At 37.5% G+C, this 15,214-nt stretch overlaps 5 protein-coding genes and 1 pseudogene across 10 annotated transcripts; 3 read left to right on the top strand and 3 right to left on the bottom strand.

Moving 5' to 3' along the window:
- Positions 1–223: 223 nt before the first annotated feature.
- Positions 224–2,224, bottom strand: Koko (cyclin Q). Of its 6 annotated transcripts, none has more exons than XM_076818492.1 (6): positions 2,061–2,224; positions 1,503–1,663; positions 1,326–1,423; positions 1,017–1,235; positions 699–929; positions 224–614 (listed from the first exon to the last, which is right to left on the bottom strand). In XM_076818492.1, exons 1-6 carry the CDS (start codon positions 2,096–2,098, stop codon positions 519–521), a joined length of 843 nt encoding a protein of 280 aa, XP_076674607.1. In that variant the 5' UTR covers positions 2,099–2,224; the 3' UTR covers positions 224–518. The 6 variants fall into 6 exon arrangements, with proteins under 6 accessions (XP_076674607.1, XP_076674608.1, XP_076674603.1 ...); XM_076818493.1 differs by having other exon boundaries at positions 1,503–1,636; XM_076818488.1 differs by having other exon boundaries at positions 224–929.
- Positions 2,225–3,428: 1,204 nt separating this feature from the next.
- On the top strand, positions 3,429–5,364 carry LOC143372753 (uncharacterized). Its single transcript, XM_076819294.1, has 5 exons — positions 3,429–3,623; positions 3,824–3,892; positions 4,001–4,276; positions 4,411–4,866; positions 4,974–5,364. Exons 1-5 carry the CDS (start codon positions 3,608–3,610, stop codon positions 5,111–5,113), a joined length of 957 nt encoding a protein of 318 aa, XP_076675409.1. The 5' UTR covers positions 3,429–3,607; the 3' UTR covers positions 5,114–5,364.
- A 692-nt stretch (positions 5,365–6,056) lies between these two features.
- Amacr (Alpha-methylacyl-CoA racemase) lies at positions 6,057–7,902 on the top strand. Its single transcript, XM_076817577.1, has 5 exons — positions 6,057–6,389; positions 6,492–6,633; positions 6,723–6,866; positions 6,944–7,190; positions 7,274–7,902. Exons 1-5 carry the CDS (start codon positions 6,282–6,284, stop codon positions 7,779–7,781), a joined length of 1,149 nt encoding a protein of 382 aa, XP_076673692.1. The 5' UTR covers positions 6,057–6,281; the 3' UTR covers positions 7,782–7,902.
- LOC143371922 (protein 60A pseudogene) lies at positions 7,380–9,547 on the bottom strand (annotated as a pseudogene).
- A 141-nt stretch (positions 9,548–9,688) lies between these two features.
- On the bottom strand, positions 9,689–11,663 carry LOC143371924 (serine/threonine-protein phosphatase 2A activator). The gene is made up of 8 exons (XM_076817578.1): positions 11,363–11,663; positions 11,200–11,285; positions 10,892–11,095; positions 10,609–10,826; positions 10,365–10,489; positions 10,178–10,278; positions 9,986–10,093; positions 9,689–9,906 (listed from the first exon to the last, which is right to left on the bottom strand). The coding sequence occupies exons 1-8, from the start codon at positions 11,427–11,429 to the stop codon at positions 9,808–9,810; spliced, it is 1,008 nt and encodes a 335-aa protein (XP_076673693.1). The 5' UTR covers positions 11,430–11,663; the 3' UTR covers positions 9,689–9,807.
- A 258-nt stretch (positions 11,664–11,921) lies between these two features.
- Positions 11,922–15,198, top strand: Marcal1 (SWI/SNF-related matrix-associated actin-dependent regulator of chromatin subfamily A-like protein 1). Its single transcript, XM_076818631.1, has 12 exons — positions 11,922–12,072; positions 12,154–12,579; positions 12,654–12,769; positions 12,839–12,948; positions 13,034–13,168; positions 13,244–13,421; positions 13,514–13,677; positions 13,750–13,914; positions 13,995–14,156; positions 14,226–14,333; positions 14,412–14,586; positions 14,660–15,198. The coding sequence occupies exons 2-12, from the start codon at positions 12,156–12,158 to the stop codon at positions 15,050–15,052; spliced, it is 2,130 nt and encodes a 709-aa protein (XP_076674746.1). The 5' UTR covers positions 11,922–12,072; positions 12,154–12,155; the 3' UTR covers positions 15,053–15,198.
- The last annotated feature ends 16 nt before the right edge of the window (positions 15,199–15,214 follow it).

Genomic DNA, 15,214 nt, shown 5'->3' with positions numbered 1-15,214 from the left:
CATCTATTTATTCAGAGAATTAACCGCTATTTCATATACAAGGTGTTCAAGAAGTCATTACCTGTAATTTACTGCTCGACCAAAAGCGCGCGTCCCTGTTGAGCTGATCCTGTATAATGACAAAACAATAACTAACATTTAATGCTTGAAAACTAAGACGTTGAAATGCATTCAAGTTGCAACGATTGTATGACTTGTATTACCGAAAATAATCTGTTGGAAGTATATATGAATTCTGTTTATTGACGATTAAATCTGAGTATAAATGTGGAGCATGTCAAAAGAATTACGAAATGCCTGCGTACCTTTTATATATAATTAGTATCGCATTGCTTATTAACTTAATTACGGTGATAGAAAAATAGAAAACGCGGAGTACAGAGTGTTGTGTTTTAGTGGAGATTTCGATTTATTGTTTGTACTCTTCTAATACCAGTTTTTATGAGCGAAATGCCAGGTTTGCGTTAATGTACAATGAGTCCGAATGTATTATATGTTAGAAATGTAACTAAAATGCATCAGTTATCTCTAGTTTCTGGTTCTTCATCGTACGCTGCCATAACTTTTTCCATTACTACCCAAAGTGTATCTCTTGCTAAATCTTTACAAAATACCTGAAAGCAATCAAGAGTTTGCGTTTCAGATGTTTCGGGTAGTCCATAATGGTCAGACAATTCTTTAGGATTTTGATGTCTTACAGTAAACCAAGGTTGCTGATCGCATTCGTCCATTAACGGCACTACTACACCATAAATCTGTAACGCCAGATTAATACAAGCGAGTGCTATTAAATTCGGTGGGTAATCGAGTATAGCGGGGGAATGATGGAAGTCTTGTAAAAGTGCCATGCTGGTCTTTGCAACGGGATACTTTGACCACTCCTCTTCGCCAAACCATGCTTGTAAGGATCGTAGGTAGTGCAACATGTACTAGAACAATAACATTGTCATTATTCGATGCGATCACGACGTTTTGTGGCAGGCGCGACTGCAAATTAAACATCTCTTAATATTTACTTTATGTGGATGTACAGGGATTACTTGGAACTTTAGCATGCGCATAATTAATAGTTCTGCCTGGACGATCGCGTCTCTCATACTCCAATACTGATCACCCAACTCTAGCGGTTGAGATCCTCTATGTAAGGTACTATATGACACATTCATTACGTCCCTTATTTTCAGATTATCATCCTTTACCTTCCCTGCTAGATACAGGCAGGTGGCAGCTATTAGCTAAAACACGCGCCCATTTGTATAAATATTAATAAGAAAATATGCGTGTCTTAACATGTTAATAAAGATCAAAAGGCTATTAATATTTACATAATTATCGTAGCCTCCTGGCGCAGCCTCTTTTATAAACCTGTGATATAAAGTCGCTGCCGTGGCGATAGTCAATGAATGAGCGTCTAGTTTTAAACCTGCAATTTTCAAACTGGTTAGAACAGATCGCTGATGATATAATTCCATTAATATACGAGAAGAGAACGCGATATTTACCACACTCGAATATAAATCTGGAAACAGTAAAGCTATCGCTACTTTTGGTATAATCGATCGTAATACTTTTCTGTAAAGTATTCCTCTTCTCCCTTTGCATAGCTAACACATCGATGACGTCTTTCATTTTGGAACTGCAAATATGTAGTACATCGGTCAGTCTAGATTACGTTCGCACGTATTGATAAAAAGATTTCACACATTAACGAAGGAAACATTTGAGCATAACCAAACAAAGTATCGCGCACCACGTTGATTGTCATATTAAAACGGCCCGATCGTCGGAATTTCTTTCCTCTACTCAACTTACATAACAAATGAATTTAATAATATGCAACCTGCAACATCTCGAACTCAACGACGATCGGGAAATAAATGTTGCGACAATCAACGTAGTATCGCGGCAATATTGCATGCACAGAACGTCTCCGAAAGAGACGAAATTCATTCAACTTTACGGAGATATGTGTTACAAATCGTGGACCGGCGTATCACTGCGCGTAGCCGCAAAGAAAATTACCGCGAATCATTACATTATACGTTTCATATTGAAATTACCTTAATGTCTCTGTGCTAGTGGGTTCCGTTGGATTCATTTTGACAATTCCGCAAACAGATTTGTTTATGAAATGTTCAATTTACTTTGCTACAGGTTACGACAACAACATTTATTTTCCATACACTACGAGTGCCTGCGATGTTACCAACATCGTCGATATCTTCCTTACTAGAGACTTTGCCGCTTCGCTGGCACAAGGAGATCGAAGTTTAGAATTTATTCCGCAATTTTATTCGCACAATAATGTTATCCAAAGTTTTTTACACAGACACCATACAAATGATGCAACCGCATTGAACAACGAAATTTGTTTAATCTCTTTTCTGAATCACGTATCAAGGATTCGTAGTGTTCATGGACCACGAGACGCTACAGACACTTGCGGCAAAGCTGAGAACTAAAGCAATCGCTTTGAATTTTAAGCGCGGTATTCTCAGTCGCTACTTATTCATAAGCAAATGCTCAAGCATTCGGCATCCTTTACTAGCTACTAGGTTGGTGGAGGATGCCGAATGCTTGAGCATTTGCTTATGAATAAGTAGCGACTGAGAATACCGCCCACTGACGTACCGCCGCCAACGTCAAGCCAAGTCAAGTGATGTGAACGCGAAGCTGAGCGACTAGTCAATCAGGGATGCTTAGCAACATTTTCTCGGACCACCTTATTTGGGAGGGGGAACACCTAATCCCATACAAAGGCTGGAATAGTCACGTCGAGTAATTTAGTCGAGTAGCGAGTAATTTACTAATTTTCCGTGTGTGAATACTAAAATTTAGTCAAGTAGTTTAGTAAAACAATGGTAAATTACTAAATTACTCGCTACTCGACTAAATTACTCGACATGTCTGAATCAGCGTTAAGAGTAGACCTACGCCCCTACCGATTTGCAACCGATCTGCGCAGCTCCCACGGATCTGCCGCGCGATTGGTCGTAGCACTTTCCCTGCCGGTTTCCTACCAATAAACAGTGTATCCCTGCGCGGAACGAGTCTACTCTAAAGTGGAATGCAGATACAGGAGGGTGGTAATGTTGCGTGAGACGCCACAATGGAAGACGAACCGACGCCACGGACAACCAGCGTCGCCGAGAAATAAGTTATCGACGCTGGTTGGCCGCGGCGTCACTCGCTTGGCGCTGGCGTCGGTTCATCTCCAATCCAGTGTTGAGATTCGGGACGGGTTTTCTCGCGCATGCACAGCGATTTTAGCATCAGTATAGTATAAGTTTCGATAAAATGGGGTACCTTGGTCACCCTGTTGCTTTCCCGCCAATAACACTACACCTATCAGTTGCGCTCCAACATAGATACGTTACTGCAAACGCCGCGCAAGCGCTTGAAAACTCCACTCCTATCGAGACGTTTAACGCACATATTACCAGCACTCCTGTAGGTGTTCCGCTTCCCAAACAAAGTGGCTCAAGAAAATGTTGCTTAGCATCTCTGGGCGCCATCACGCACCACGCACATCGTGATACCACGCTTCAGACTCCTTGCAAATCGTATAGTTTTTTAGAGTTCCACAGTGTTCTATTAAAGTTCCAGTATGAGCAAAGAATCAGGTAAGACAAATATTTAATACTTTTGCATCAATATAATTTTAGAAATGATCATTTCTTGAAGAATTAAAGTATCTTTTTGAACAAGGGTATGTTAAACATTATGTTCATTATTTTCTACTTTTAATATTTATTTTTTTCAATTCTTTTAGTATGTATTATCATGATATTAGACATGTACTAATAATGGATATTTTATACAGGTAAAGATAGCAGTTTTGCTGGACCTAACAATGCAGCTATTAGAAGCTCAAAAACAAAGACTGATTCAAGTAAGATATATCTTTAATTTAACTTTCTTTTTTACTTTCCTTGTTCGATGACTATTTCAGTAAAGTTCTTTTTGAATAATTTATGAATGATAATTATTTTATGAATAGGGAGTGCTGCCAGCTTGATTCGCTCAGCTGCAAGGAAAGCGAAAAGAGCAAAAAGAGCAAAGAGATTAATCGCGAATCCATTGAAGCAAGCATTTTGCAAAACATGGCTAGAGGAACCACTGTTTAAAATGTGGCTTCAAGAAACTGAAGATCCGTACACAGTAAAATGTACAGTTTGCTCCAAATTATTAAGAGGGACCAAATTTACATTAAGAAAACACGCCAGCACTAACGTGCATAACATGAATATGCAACAGAAAGATAACGGCGATGCAGGTATTAGAAGCCGAGATACAGAGACTGCTTCAAGGAAATTATATATCTTTAATTTAACTTTCTTTTTTCAATGACTATTTTATTGAAATTGTTCTTTAATAGTTTATGAATGATAATTAGTATTTTATGAATAGGCAGTGCTGCCAGTTTTATCCGCTCCCCTGCAAAGAAAACGAAAAGAGCAAAGAGAAACAAGAAACCATCGAAGCAAGCATTTCGCAAAACTTGGCTAGAGGAACCACAGTTTGCATTGTGGGTTCAAGAAACAGAGGATCCGTACACAGTAAAGTGTACGTTTTGCTCGAAATATCTAACATCTGGCAGAAGTCACCTAAAGCAACACGCCAAGACTATCGTGCATAGCACGAATAAGCAACGAAAAACAGGAGCATCAATTTCTGTACTAAGCATTTCTGGTACATGCACTGGTACCGGTGTTGCTGCCGTTGCTGGACCCAGCCATGCAGCTATTACAAGCCCCGATAGCAGTGTTGCTGGACCCAGCCATGCAGCTATTACAAGCCCCGATAGCAGTGTTGCTGGACCCAGCGATGCAGTTATTAGAAGCTCGGATGCAGAGACTGATTCAAGTAAGATATATCTTCAATTTAACTTTGTTTTTTACTTTTTTCAGTGACTATTTTATTGAAATTGTTTTTTAATCAATTATGAATGGTAATTATTATTTTATGAATAGGCAGTGCAGCCAGCTTCTGTCCCACTGCAAAGGAGTTAAAACAAGTTAAGACGCAACCATTGTGCAAAGTTTGGCTGAAGAACCCACAGGTTTTTAAATTCGTTACAGTTTTAAAACCCGGACAGAGCTTCAGACTTTAACAAACATAAGCCAGACCAATTAACCTGTATTCTAAAGAAAATTGAATGCATATATTATAGTTGTTAATATGTATATATATTTAATATATATATATATTCCTATTTATTTTATATTTTATATATATATTTTGTAATATAATTTATGTATATAGGTTTTATGCGTTCTACCACCTTACACGTAAAGTATATTACACTAAGATACATTCAATTTAGCATAATTACTGCGTAAATAAATACTATTTCCGTTATTATTTTGTGTTTTCAAAATCTCATCAATATTACATATTGTTGCGAGCACCCTATGAATGGGAATCCATGACCTGCTGGTGCTCGCGACAGAGATAAGAAGGCGATTGGATTGATCTCCTGTGCCATTGCGTGAAGAAGGGCCGAAACCATAAATATTATTCACGACTTTATAGTTCTTTATATTCAATACTGTTCTTTCGATTATTGTGTTCACCTGTTCTATTTGTATCCCTTATTTTTCTACGGGTGTGTTATGATGCCCGCCGAGCGAATTCTCCGTTGCAACAATATATTTCAAAGCAATTTATTAGAAACAGGGAAGTAGACGAACTTATATTTTTCAATTACCGATTAGTACAACAATTCATCGCAATGGCGTGACAAGCATGTGACGTCACCTAATCACCCAGGAAAATGTTGCTTGGCAACCCCAGCAGGAGTACAGTGACTCTTTTTTCAAGTATCATTCTCTCTCACTCTAAAGTGTACTTCCTCCCAGGGATGCCAGATTGTACACAGAATATAAAAATTTGTGTCCCTGAGACACATTGTGCAACCATTTTCAGTAATGAAATTGTATCTTTATTACTCCAAAGTCTAAAGAGCGTTTTGAATAATTGCAAACCCCAGCGGCGTGTAGCGGTGAAAGTGCGAACTAGAATGGGCGTAAAAAGACGCCGAGCGCCAGGTTTGAAAAAGGACTCCGACTGATTATTAATAGATTGATTAATAGATTAATTGATTGAAATCGCGGTCATGGGTGCATCTGATTATCTCAAGTGGGCTGCAAGCAGTTGCTTAGTTATCAATTGAATAATAAATACAGATGCAAACTGCATTCAGACATCGTTAAATATGTATGGAGTTAAAAAATGTGAACTCATTCTGTTAATTAACTATTCTTCTATATAGCAAAAATATGCCTCTGAAAGGGATAAAAGTTTTAGAATTGGCGGGTCTCGCGCCAGGCCCTTTTTGTGGAATGATATTAGCAGATTTCGGTGCAACTGTTATTAAAGTAGATAAGGTATGATCGAAATACAACTTTTTTTTTGTTCAGATGGGCATATGTTCCAGAATTGCAATAGACGTTGCATTGTTTCACAGCCATTGATTTTCAATTTTATAGACTCGTACAATTAGTTGGGATACAGACTCTCTTAGTCATGGAAAGAGATCCATCGCGTTGAATTTAAAAAATGCGAAGGGTATCGATGTATTTAAAAAATTAAGCGATCAAAGCGATGTGCTTATAGATCCGTTCAGACCTGGTTCGTATTCATTTAATATATTATAATTACGAACAGATTCGTTTAGAAGAAATTGAAGCCACTTCAATTATGAGAGTAATGTTAAATAGGCGTGATGGAGAAGCTGAAACTTGGACCAACGGATCTTATGAAAACAAATAAGGGGCTGATATATGCTAGATTGACGGGATATGGCCAAAAAGGACCCTACGCGAATATGGCTGGTCATGATATCAATTACTTGGGTTTATCTGGTAATACAAGTTTACAGTTCTAAGGGCACTGAAATTTATGCTCTTCTATTACCTTATTGCATTTTTGTAATGTACAGGCTTACTATCCCTATTTGGCCGGTACAATGAGAAACCAACACCACCAGTTAATCTAGCTGCTGACTTTGGCGGCGGCGGATTAATGTGTGCCTTTGGAATAATGTTAGCATTATACGAACGTACTAAAAGTCATGATGGTCAGGTAGTTGATACAGCAATGGTAGATGGTGCAGCTTATTTGGGGAGTTGGTTGTTTAGATCTCAGAATATGCCTATATTGTGGGGAAACCCGCGTGGTAGAAATATGTAAGTATTTCTCTGATAAACTCATAACAGACTATTTCTACATAATTAAATAACTAAATTATATCTACCACAATCTTCAATAGATTGGATACTGGGTCGCACTTTTATGATACTTATGAAACGAAAGATAAGAAATATATGTGTGTCGGAGCACTCGAACCACAATTCTATGAAATATTTATAGAGAAACTTGGCCTTTCGATAGATGAAATGCCACAGTTCAATGAATTTGAAGAAAGCCGAGCGAAATTGGAAAATATATTCAAACAAAAAAGCCAAGCTGAATGGTGCACTATATTTGATGGCACAGATGCTTGCGTGACACCTGTTTTGAGCTTGAACGACGTTGCCTTTCACGCGCACAACAGAGAAAGGAATACGTTCACAGCTTCGAAAGATAATTCGATAGTTCCAAATCCTACTCCACATTTGTCTCGTACCTCTGGAAAGTCGAAGGTACGTCAAAAGAACCCTCAACCTGGCGAGCACACAACGGAAATTCTCGCAGAATTGAAATTCAAGCCCAAGGAGATTGCCGATTTAATATCCGCAGGAGTTGTTACTCAAGGAGTGCAACGTTCGGCCCTTTAAGCGTTCGTTGCTTATTTATCTTTTTACGTTTTTTATTAAAACATGTAAAAGAAACGAGCTCGCATTATAATTGTTATATCTTTTTTACAAACGTTGTTAAAATACATATTTTCAAATATAATGTCAGTTCTATTATTTCTTAAAATTTCATCCCATAAAAAAATCGTGTAAAATGGTCCATTGTTTAAAAAGTTTAAAAAAACAGCTGACTGCACAATCTAATGGCAACCGCAGCTATTAATAACCATGTTCTCGTATTTCTTTAACACAACATTACTGTCGTCGAGGAAATAAAGCATTGATATCGGCGACAGTTTTGTAGGTGCGCAACATGGCTTTGGTATTTCCTTCGGCTTCATAAGATGCGCCAGAGTCTGCACAATAGCGTGATTAGTTGCGTTCATATGAATGTTCAGTGGAAAGTTGCACTCTCCGCTGCAATAGTAGGCATCGTACCCTTCCGGAGCTATGACCCAATCCTGCCATTGAAGGTCTTTGAAGCTTATATATAAAGTTTTAATATTACACGGGTGTCCTCTTTTTCGAATTACAACATTGGCATAAAGATTCTTTTTAATGTTCATACTGCTAAGTTCGCGTGCTCTCTGTTTAATGTTTCTTGTTTGTCTACGCGATACCTTATACTTGCTGCGCTTGCCAGAATCTTTGAAGAAACCGACCATAAATGGTTGTTTATCCAGAATCCCTAATACACCTACAATCCCTATATCATCTGGCCTCATAATGTGACCTGTGTAATCAGCGTGATGCACCGCTAAAAATAAGCCTCGATTCTCTTTCGGATGCTTAACCCAATAATCAAGAGCTTGACTAATATTCAAAGTTATCCAGCCTTCTCTACCTGCCGTGGTGTTAGCTTCATTTATATAATGTTTAATACGCCCTCCATCTTTTGTCCTTGCCACTCTGTATATTGTTATTGTGTAGGCTTCACTGGATTCAGAAGTATTATGCAGACTTTGATACAATCGTAGCTCAGCTGCGATAATGGGTTCCCCTTTTGGCGCTTCTGACACGTCAAACCAAATCCTTTTCCCACGATTAGTTTTAGACGCATTCCCCGAATGTGGATTATGAGCACCGAAGGTCATAATCACGTCACTTTGGTCAATAACATTAATGTCATTTGTGCTTAAACTGAATTCTTCTATATTCTCATATTCTTCTCGAGTCAGCTCGTTCCCGTTGCTGGACACCACATTTTTATAAACATTTAGTAGAAACTTGGGTGCTGATCTCCTCACCAGCAAAGCTCTACGCGCGATTCTCTTTGGCCTCTCAGGTAATTCGAGAATATTTAACAGTTTGTGCTCTATTTCCTGTTTTTCTCTGTGACTGGCAATTTCGTGTAGAATTGTTTGGTCAAGTCCATTGTCTATGTACAAGCCACTAGATCTTTCTGAATTCGCGACAAATATTATTACCGGTAGAAAAAGTATTACTATTATATATTTCTTGTGCATTCTTATCTTAATAACAGTAACTCCGATACTTCTATTTAAAAATAACGTAGAACATAAAATACTTCTTAATAAATAATGATTTGTGTCTTAAATGTATTTACTCCATTCTTCTTGGTAGACCAATGTTTACAGTGGTGTAAGACTTTCATTGGCAGATGTGTATTTGTATACAAACGGCTAAACTCTACTCAAGAGATGCTTGAAGGGAATACGATACTGTAAAATTATCTAATTGAATATAAATTAACAAATCAATTAGAAAGTGCGTTTATGTATGCAATTAAGTTAAATAATATTCAAACAATTAAAATAGATTGACATATTCGTTACAGAATCTTTTACTTCAACTAAGATTATTCAACTTTCCTATTACCAAATTTATTAGCAAATTGGAAACCTAGCGGCACAATAAACAATACATAATCGAAATGTACAATTTTATTATAAATATCGAATGTCTGTTACAACCTACATCAACAAGTGTGAAGCATATCGGCGCGATGCCATTAATTGGATGGCAATGGTGGTCATATAGATTGGTCCTAACCAGACTCTTTTCTAGTAGGAGGTGCGGTTGCTGGTTTTATTGATAGCAGAGAGCCAAATAAAACATGTTGGATAACAGGAAACTTTGCTAAAACCTGACATTCAAAATAGATGAACGTTTAAGTTACATCGTTATTGCATTTGTAGCTATCGAAAACAGAAAACACCCATTACCTCGGCTTTGTACATTCTAATAAGACCACTGTTCACCTTTGCCCACGAAGGAACTGCGCTAACATTCCACAACTGATTCGAATGTTCGGCGAATGGACCTATCTTTACCTGAAGTGTTATTTGCAAAGTTGAGATGTGAGAAACCGTATGGATACTATTTATTTGCGAATATGCGTTACTGTATGTACGAACCTTCGAAATAAATTCAATACAACCGAGGAACATGTATTGCTTGCTAAATAACTCAACCATATCCGGGTCGACAAAGTGACGAGGTTCGATACGTGGATGCCCTGTAATATTTACGCCTCGTGCAAGTACATTTGTGCAGTTATTTTGAATGCAATGTCAATAAAAATGCATAAATAAAATGCAGTACCTATCAGCTGAGAACTTCCCCATACGAAAGGGACGAATTGGTAGTCATCTAAGCTCCAAACTCCGTGACTACCCGCTGGTTCCATTCTATAAGTTAACTGTAATCTGCGCACTAATTCCAGGTATCTAAGGGAAACGAAAATCACTTTGATGTATACATATTCACAAAGTTTCAGAATTTTTTGAATTTCCGGGTTCGGGATGTTCCCTTGTAAGTGTTTTATATTATAAAAAGAATAGCGTACCTGTTAAATATTTTTACAGCTACAGCAACTTTGTCACTTTGTGCAAAAGCACCGATTTTAAACATACAGCACAAAAACATTATAAATGCCTTTTCATGGCCAGTACCATAATCTATACGTGTTGGATTACCAAAGCCTTCGTATAAGTACTCAACTATTTCTGGAATTGCCCTGTGCAGTACCGGCGGCAATACTTTCTGCAATTCTTCCAATCCATCCTGAAACATTTTTAATCGCATTAGCGAATTGTAAAGCTGGCTGTACGAAGACTATGTACGCTCACCTCTTTCAGCCTTTCGTGCCATATTCTGAATGATTTGTTGCCAAAACGTTGTGGCTGCTCGGTCGGTGGTATTTGTGTTATCCATTCGTCGAATTCATTAAGCATTCCAATAACATCATTTATCATAGGACTTTGAGAACATTCAACGTTCAATGGCTTCCCTTGGATTGCCTCGTTTAAGGCCAGCACGAATCCCAAATATTCCTGCAAAAACACTTCTGCAGCGATTTGGTATACTGAAGGTCTCTTGTGCTCAAACGCATAAGCAAATATGAGACTCGATGAAAAGGAAGTATAAAAATTCTTACGGAATACGCCTCAGACTTTTCCCAGACTGCCATGTCAGCCGGCACTTTAATCGACTTCTTGGGTACAACGAATTCATAGTCGTCGGCTAAAATGTTACAACATATTAATTTACAATAATAGTTAATCTTGTATTTACACGTTGATTGATCTTGTGATACATACGTAATATTTGGAATTGTTGTACGCTCTCCTTTGAAGTCGACATGGTAGTAGATAAGGACTTAGCCATTTAGCTTTGATTCAAATGCACTTGAATCATGCACATTTGATGCTACCAAACATTTGAACTGCACGCAACAGATACTGCTGTCTATCGAAATTCACTTTAAAGACTTGAGATAATAAAACTCACAAGCACCTACGACCTGAAATAAAAAATTATCGAAATCAACATGACAGTATTGGAAAGGTTTCCCAGAAATTGATCTCCCGTGTTGAGAAAGTATTGCGAAGACAGAAATGAAAATACAGAAATGTGTTGGACGTGACCGTGAAAATGACGATTAAATCCTGAAGGATGCGCAACCACCTATTTATACGTGCATAATATAAATTTACTATACCAGAAGATAGAACAGGACCAATGAGAGCGTTGCAAAAAGTTACTGAAAATGCATCTATTGAAACGTAGTTTTCTCTCTAGATATTAAACCATTCTGAAGCGGATAGAGGTGTTTACCATTGTTGTTGATACATCGATACAACGTGATCCAACGTTGACTTTCAAATTATAATTTTGTACTTGGTCTAATAATTTGAATTATCCAGGAAGCAACTGTAGGCGATGGAAAAATTGTCAGTATTATCTTCCATTCTTAATATTATATTAGGCCGATAATACTTTGTGAAAAGCTAGCTTTTATACAAATCAGGTTTGTAATTACTACAGTAAACGGTGTATATTTTAAAAGGCATCGCTATGTGTTTCTGAATTCTGCTTTTCTCGATCGCAGGCATGAGTTATTCTAAAGAAGAAATAGAGCGGAAGCGTCTGTTAGCTGTGCAACGTAAGCGAGAAGCTCAGGTACAACAAAGGTTATCCAACTCCCCGAAGATTGGAAGCAATGCTCTGAATGCTTCTGCTAATAGTAGTATTCCATCTAATGAAAATAAGCCGTATAACACAACTAAATCCTTTGGGTACATAGGAAAGAATTATAATGAGCATAAGTCTGGAAATTATTCCTTCAAAAGTAACACAAAATTTAATAAGCAAACAGAACGCTTCAATCCCATCAAGACAACAAATTTCTTCGGGCAGAAGCCACACGTAACGGGCAACTGTTACATGATAAGCGACGAAAGGTTCGCCTTAGAAACATCATCATATTTCGCTCCTATTATTGAAACATTAAAAACGATTCCAAGCAAATCTTATGGTAAAGTGTTAACATTTAATGTTGGCAAGCATTCGGTACAGATGATAATATACACGTTATTTTTCTTCTTTCAGATATGAAAACTAAAACATGGAATTTCCATTTAAAAGATTATGATAATTTAATGGAGAAGCTTATAAATTTCAAGGCTGGTATACAAGTAGCAGGGTTGCCAATAAAAGTTCTTCAGGTATTATAATTCAACATGACCAGAAGTCATTATTGATCAATTTTAATATCCAGAAGCGTCTTTTTTCAGATATTTAGGAAAAATGATAACTCGAACAATGCTGTCACAAATATTGATTTGTCAGGTATCGATCCTCAGTTAGTGAAAAGTTTAATGCCCTTTCAACGCGAGGGAGTATGGTGAATTTCATTGTTCATTTCATTGTTCTGCCATTTTTAAATCATCTGTTCATGGTTCAAAACACATGTGTCTTTGCCTTTTTAGCTATGGAATATCTAAGAATGGTCGTTGCATGATTGCCGATGACATGGGTTTAGGGAAAACTATTCAATCCTTAGGCATCGCGCATTACTTTAGAAACGATTGGCCTCTCCTTATTGTTGTACAATCCTCAGTCAGGTTTAGTAAAAACTGCATACTTCTTGCTGTGATAATAGTTGCAAATGGATGTATAAATTACTTTCATCAATTTAGATACCAATGGTCGGAAGCAATATACAAATTCTTGCCATCCGTGCCTACACATTACGTTAATCATTTTACAAGCGGCAACGACATTATCGTTGACAGCAAGATTGTTATCACATCCTACGATCTCTTAGCACGAGCGATAGATAAGTTTGAACGTCGAACTTTCGGTTTTGTCATTCTGGTACGTATCATAAGACAATTTATCACTTTTGAATAAAATTTCTCGTTCCTTTAAATGGCTTGCTTTAGTAGACTAATTAAATTTATTTAAAGGATGAATCCCATACTGTAAAGAGCGAAAAAACTGCGAGATATAAGGCTACACGCCGCTTAGTTTCGCAAGCATGCCACGTTATTTTACTTTCCGGAACGCCAGCTTTATCGAGACCCATGGAGCTGTATTCTCAGATAAATCTTATAATGCCAAATTTTATGAAGTAACGTAAAATGCTTGTACAGTACAATACACGTATGTAAACGCGAAGTATTTAAAAAACATTTTTACACAGATATGAGGATTATGGTATTCGATACTGTGCAGGAGAGAAAACTCCATATGGATGGAATTTTCAAGGGTCGTCGAATTTGCAGGAATTGGAATTGTTATTAAAGCGCACTTGTGTAATTCGGAGATTAAAAAGCGATGCACTGTTTAAATTACCATCGAAAAATAGGTAGGGGATAAGAATACTTATACCGACTTCTTATTTCAATCCACCTAAGCATGAATATTTCTCTATCTTTTAAATTTCAGAGAAGTCGTTATATTGAATCCAGACTTAATAAAAGCAGGTACAGAAGAAATGATAGAGATGTCTAAGACATTGGAACGAAAAGCTTTAAGTAGTTTAGAAAGGCATAATACTCTTTTGCAATATTACACTGAGTCTGGTTTAGCGAAGCATAAAGCTGTATGGTATGCCACGTTTCAATTTAAAATTGCGAATGGTCGTCAGTTGCCTAATAGAAATTAATAATGTTCCAGTGATTATGTTTCCAAAATATTTCAAAGGAAACAAAAGTGTCTTATATTTGCCCACCATTGCAACGTCCTAGATGCTATATGCGCAACCGCATTATCCGAGAATATAAAGTAATTCTATTTTCCCTACATATGGTGTCCATAACTAGAAACTATGCTATTCACACAGAAACCGTTTATACGTTTCAGCCACATTAGAATTGATGGAAAAACAAATCCCGAGCGTAGAAAGTATCTAGTTGATCAGTTCCAAAACTCCGACGACTGCGTGGCAGCAGTTCTATCTATCACAGCAGCAAGCGTGGGAATTACACTAACGGCCGCGCACCTCGTAATATTTGCAGAGCTGTTTTGGAATCCTGGGGTACTTATCCTGTACATTACAGTTTAAAGTGATAATTCTTTGACGCTCAACTGTATTCATGAAATGATTTTAGGTGTTGTGTCAAGCCGAGGACAGAGTTCATAGAATCGGCCAAAACGACAATGTCGTTATTCAGTACCTAGTGGCGAAGAATACAGCGGACGATTACTTGTGGCCTTTGATCCAGAAGAAAATGAACGTCTTGAACGAAGCTGGGCTCGATCAAGATTTCTCCCTTAAGGATATACGTGTTACGAAACAAGCGTTAGACGCGAGACAGAAGACGCTGGACTCCTTTACACGCAGTGAAAAAAAGACTAATGATACGATAGTACAAAGTAATGAAAATGAAGTGCAAGATGTGTTGCCAGAAAACAGTTTTTCAGCAATAACTGAGGAATTCGAAGAGTTACTGGAGCTCAGCGGGGACGACTTCAATTGTTCTGAATGGGACGTCAACGAATGAAGACTTATTTACTAGATGTCGACAATATTCTGTGAAATATATGAATTAATACTTTATAAGGCGAACGCGTAAATTATTGAAATTATTAAATACTTTCTAGAAGCGTTGCAACTGTTATGATAATAAAGAACAATATTTTACAACTACCTTTGGTCTCAGATT

Source organism: Andrena cerasifolii, chromosome 8 (assembly GCF_050908995.1).
Source record: "Andrena cerasifolii isolate SP2316 chromosome 8, iyAndCera1_principal, whole genome shotgun sequence".
Taxonomy (NCBI): Eukaryota; Metazoa; Arthropoda; class Insecta; order Hymenoptera; family Andrenidae; genus Andrena; species Andrena cerasifolii.
Note: the sequence above shows the minus strand (reverse complement) of the source record. Positions and strands in the feature narration are given on the sequence as shown.

Bases quoted from the DNA above. Each gene is read 5' to 3' on its own strand.
- Koko (XM_076818488.1), bottom strand. From the start codon at position 2,098: ATGAATCCAACGGAACCCACTAGCACAGAGACATTAAG. The intron at 1,424-1,502 runs GTAAATATCGCG...TGAAAATTGCAG, and splicing joins CAGATTTATATTCGAGTGTG to GTTTAAAACTAGACGCTCAT. The intron at 930-1,016 runs GTAAATATTAAG...TTATTGTTCTAG, and splicing joins TCCCTGTACATCCACATAAA to TACATGTTGCACTACCTACG.
- LOC143372753 (XM_076819294.1), top strand. The intron at 3,893-4,000 runs GTAAGATATATC...TTTTATGAATAG, and splicing joins AAAAACAAAGACTGATTCAA to GGAGTGCTGCCAGCTTGATT. The intron at 4,277-4,410 runs GTATTAGAAGCC...TTTTATGAATAG, and splicing joins GAAAGATAACGGCGATGCAG to GCAGTGCTGCCAGTTTTATC.
- Amacr (XM_076817577.1), top strand. From the start codon at position 6,282: ATGCCTCTGAAAGGGATAAAAGTTTTAGAATTGGCGGGTCTCGCGCCA. The intron at 6,390-6,491 runs GTATGATCGAAA...TCAATTTTATAG, and splicing joins CTGTTATTAAAGTAGATAAG to ACTCGTACAATTAGTTGGGA. The intron at 6,634-6,722 runs GTTCGTATTCAT...AATGTTAAATAG, and splicing joins TATAGATCCGTTCAGACCTG to GCGTGATGGAGAAGCTGAAA.
- LOC143371924 (XM_076817578.1), bottom strand. From the start codon at position 11,429: ATGGCTAAGTCCTTATCTACTACCATGTCGACTTCAAAGGAGAGCGTA. The intron at 11,096-11,199 runs GTAAGAATTTTT...GTGTTTTTGCAG, and splicing joins AAAAGTCTGAGGCGTATTCC to GAATATTTGGGATTCGTGCT. The intron at 10,094-10,177 runs GTTCGTACATAC...ATAACACTTCAG, and splicing joins GTATTGAATTTATTTCGAAG to GTAAAGATAGGTCCATTCGC.
- Marcal1 (XM_076818631.1), top strand. From the start codon at position 12,156: ATGAGTTATTCTAAAGAAGAAATAGAGCGGAAGCGTCTGTTAGCTGTG. The intron at 13,422-13,513 runs GTACGTATCATA...ATTTATTTAAAG, and splicing joins CTTTCGGTTTTGTCATTCTG to GATGAATCCCATACTGTAAA. The intron at 14,157-14,225 runs GTATGCCACGTT...ATAATGTTCCAG, and splicing joins GCGAAGCATAAAGCTGTATG to TGATTATGTTTCCAAAATAT.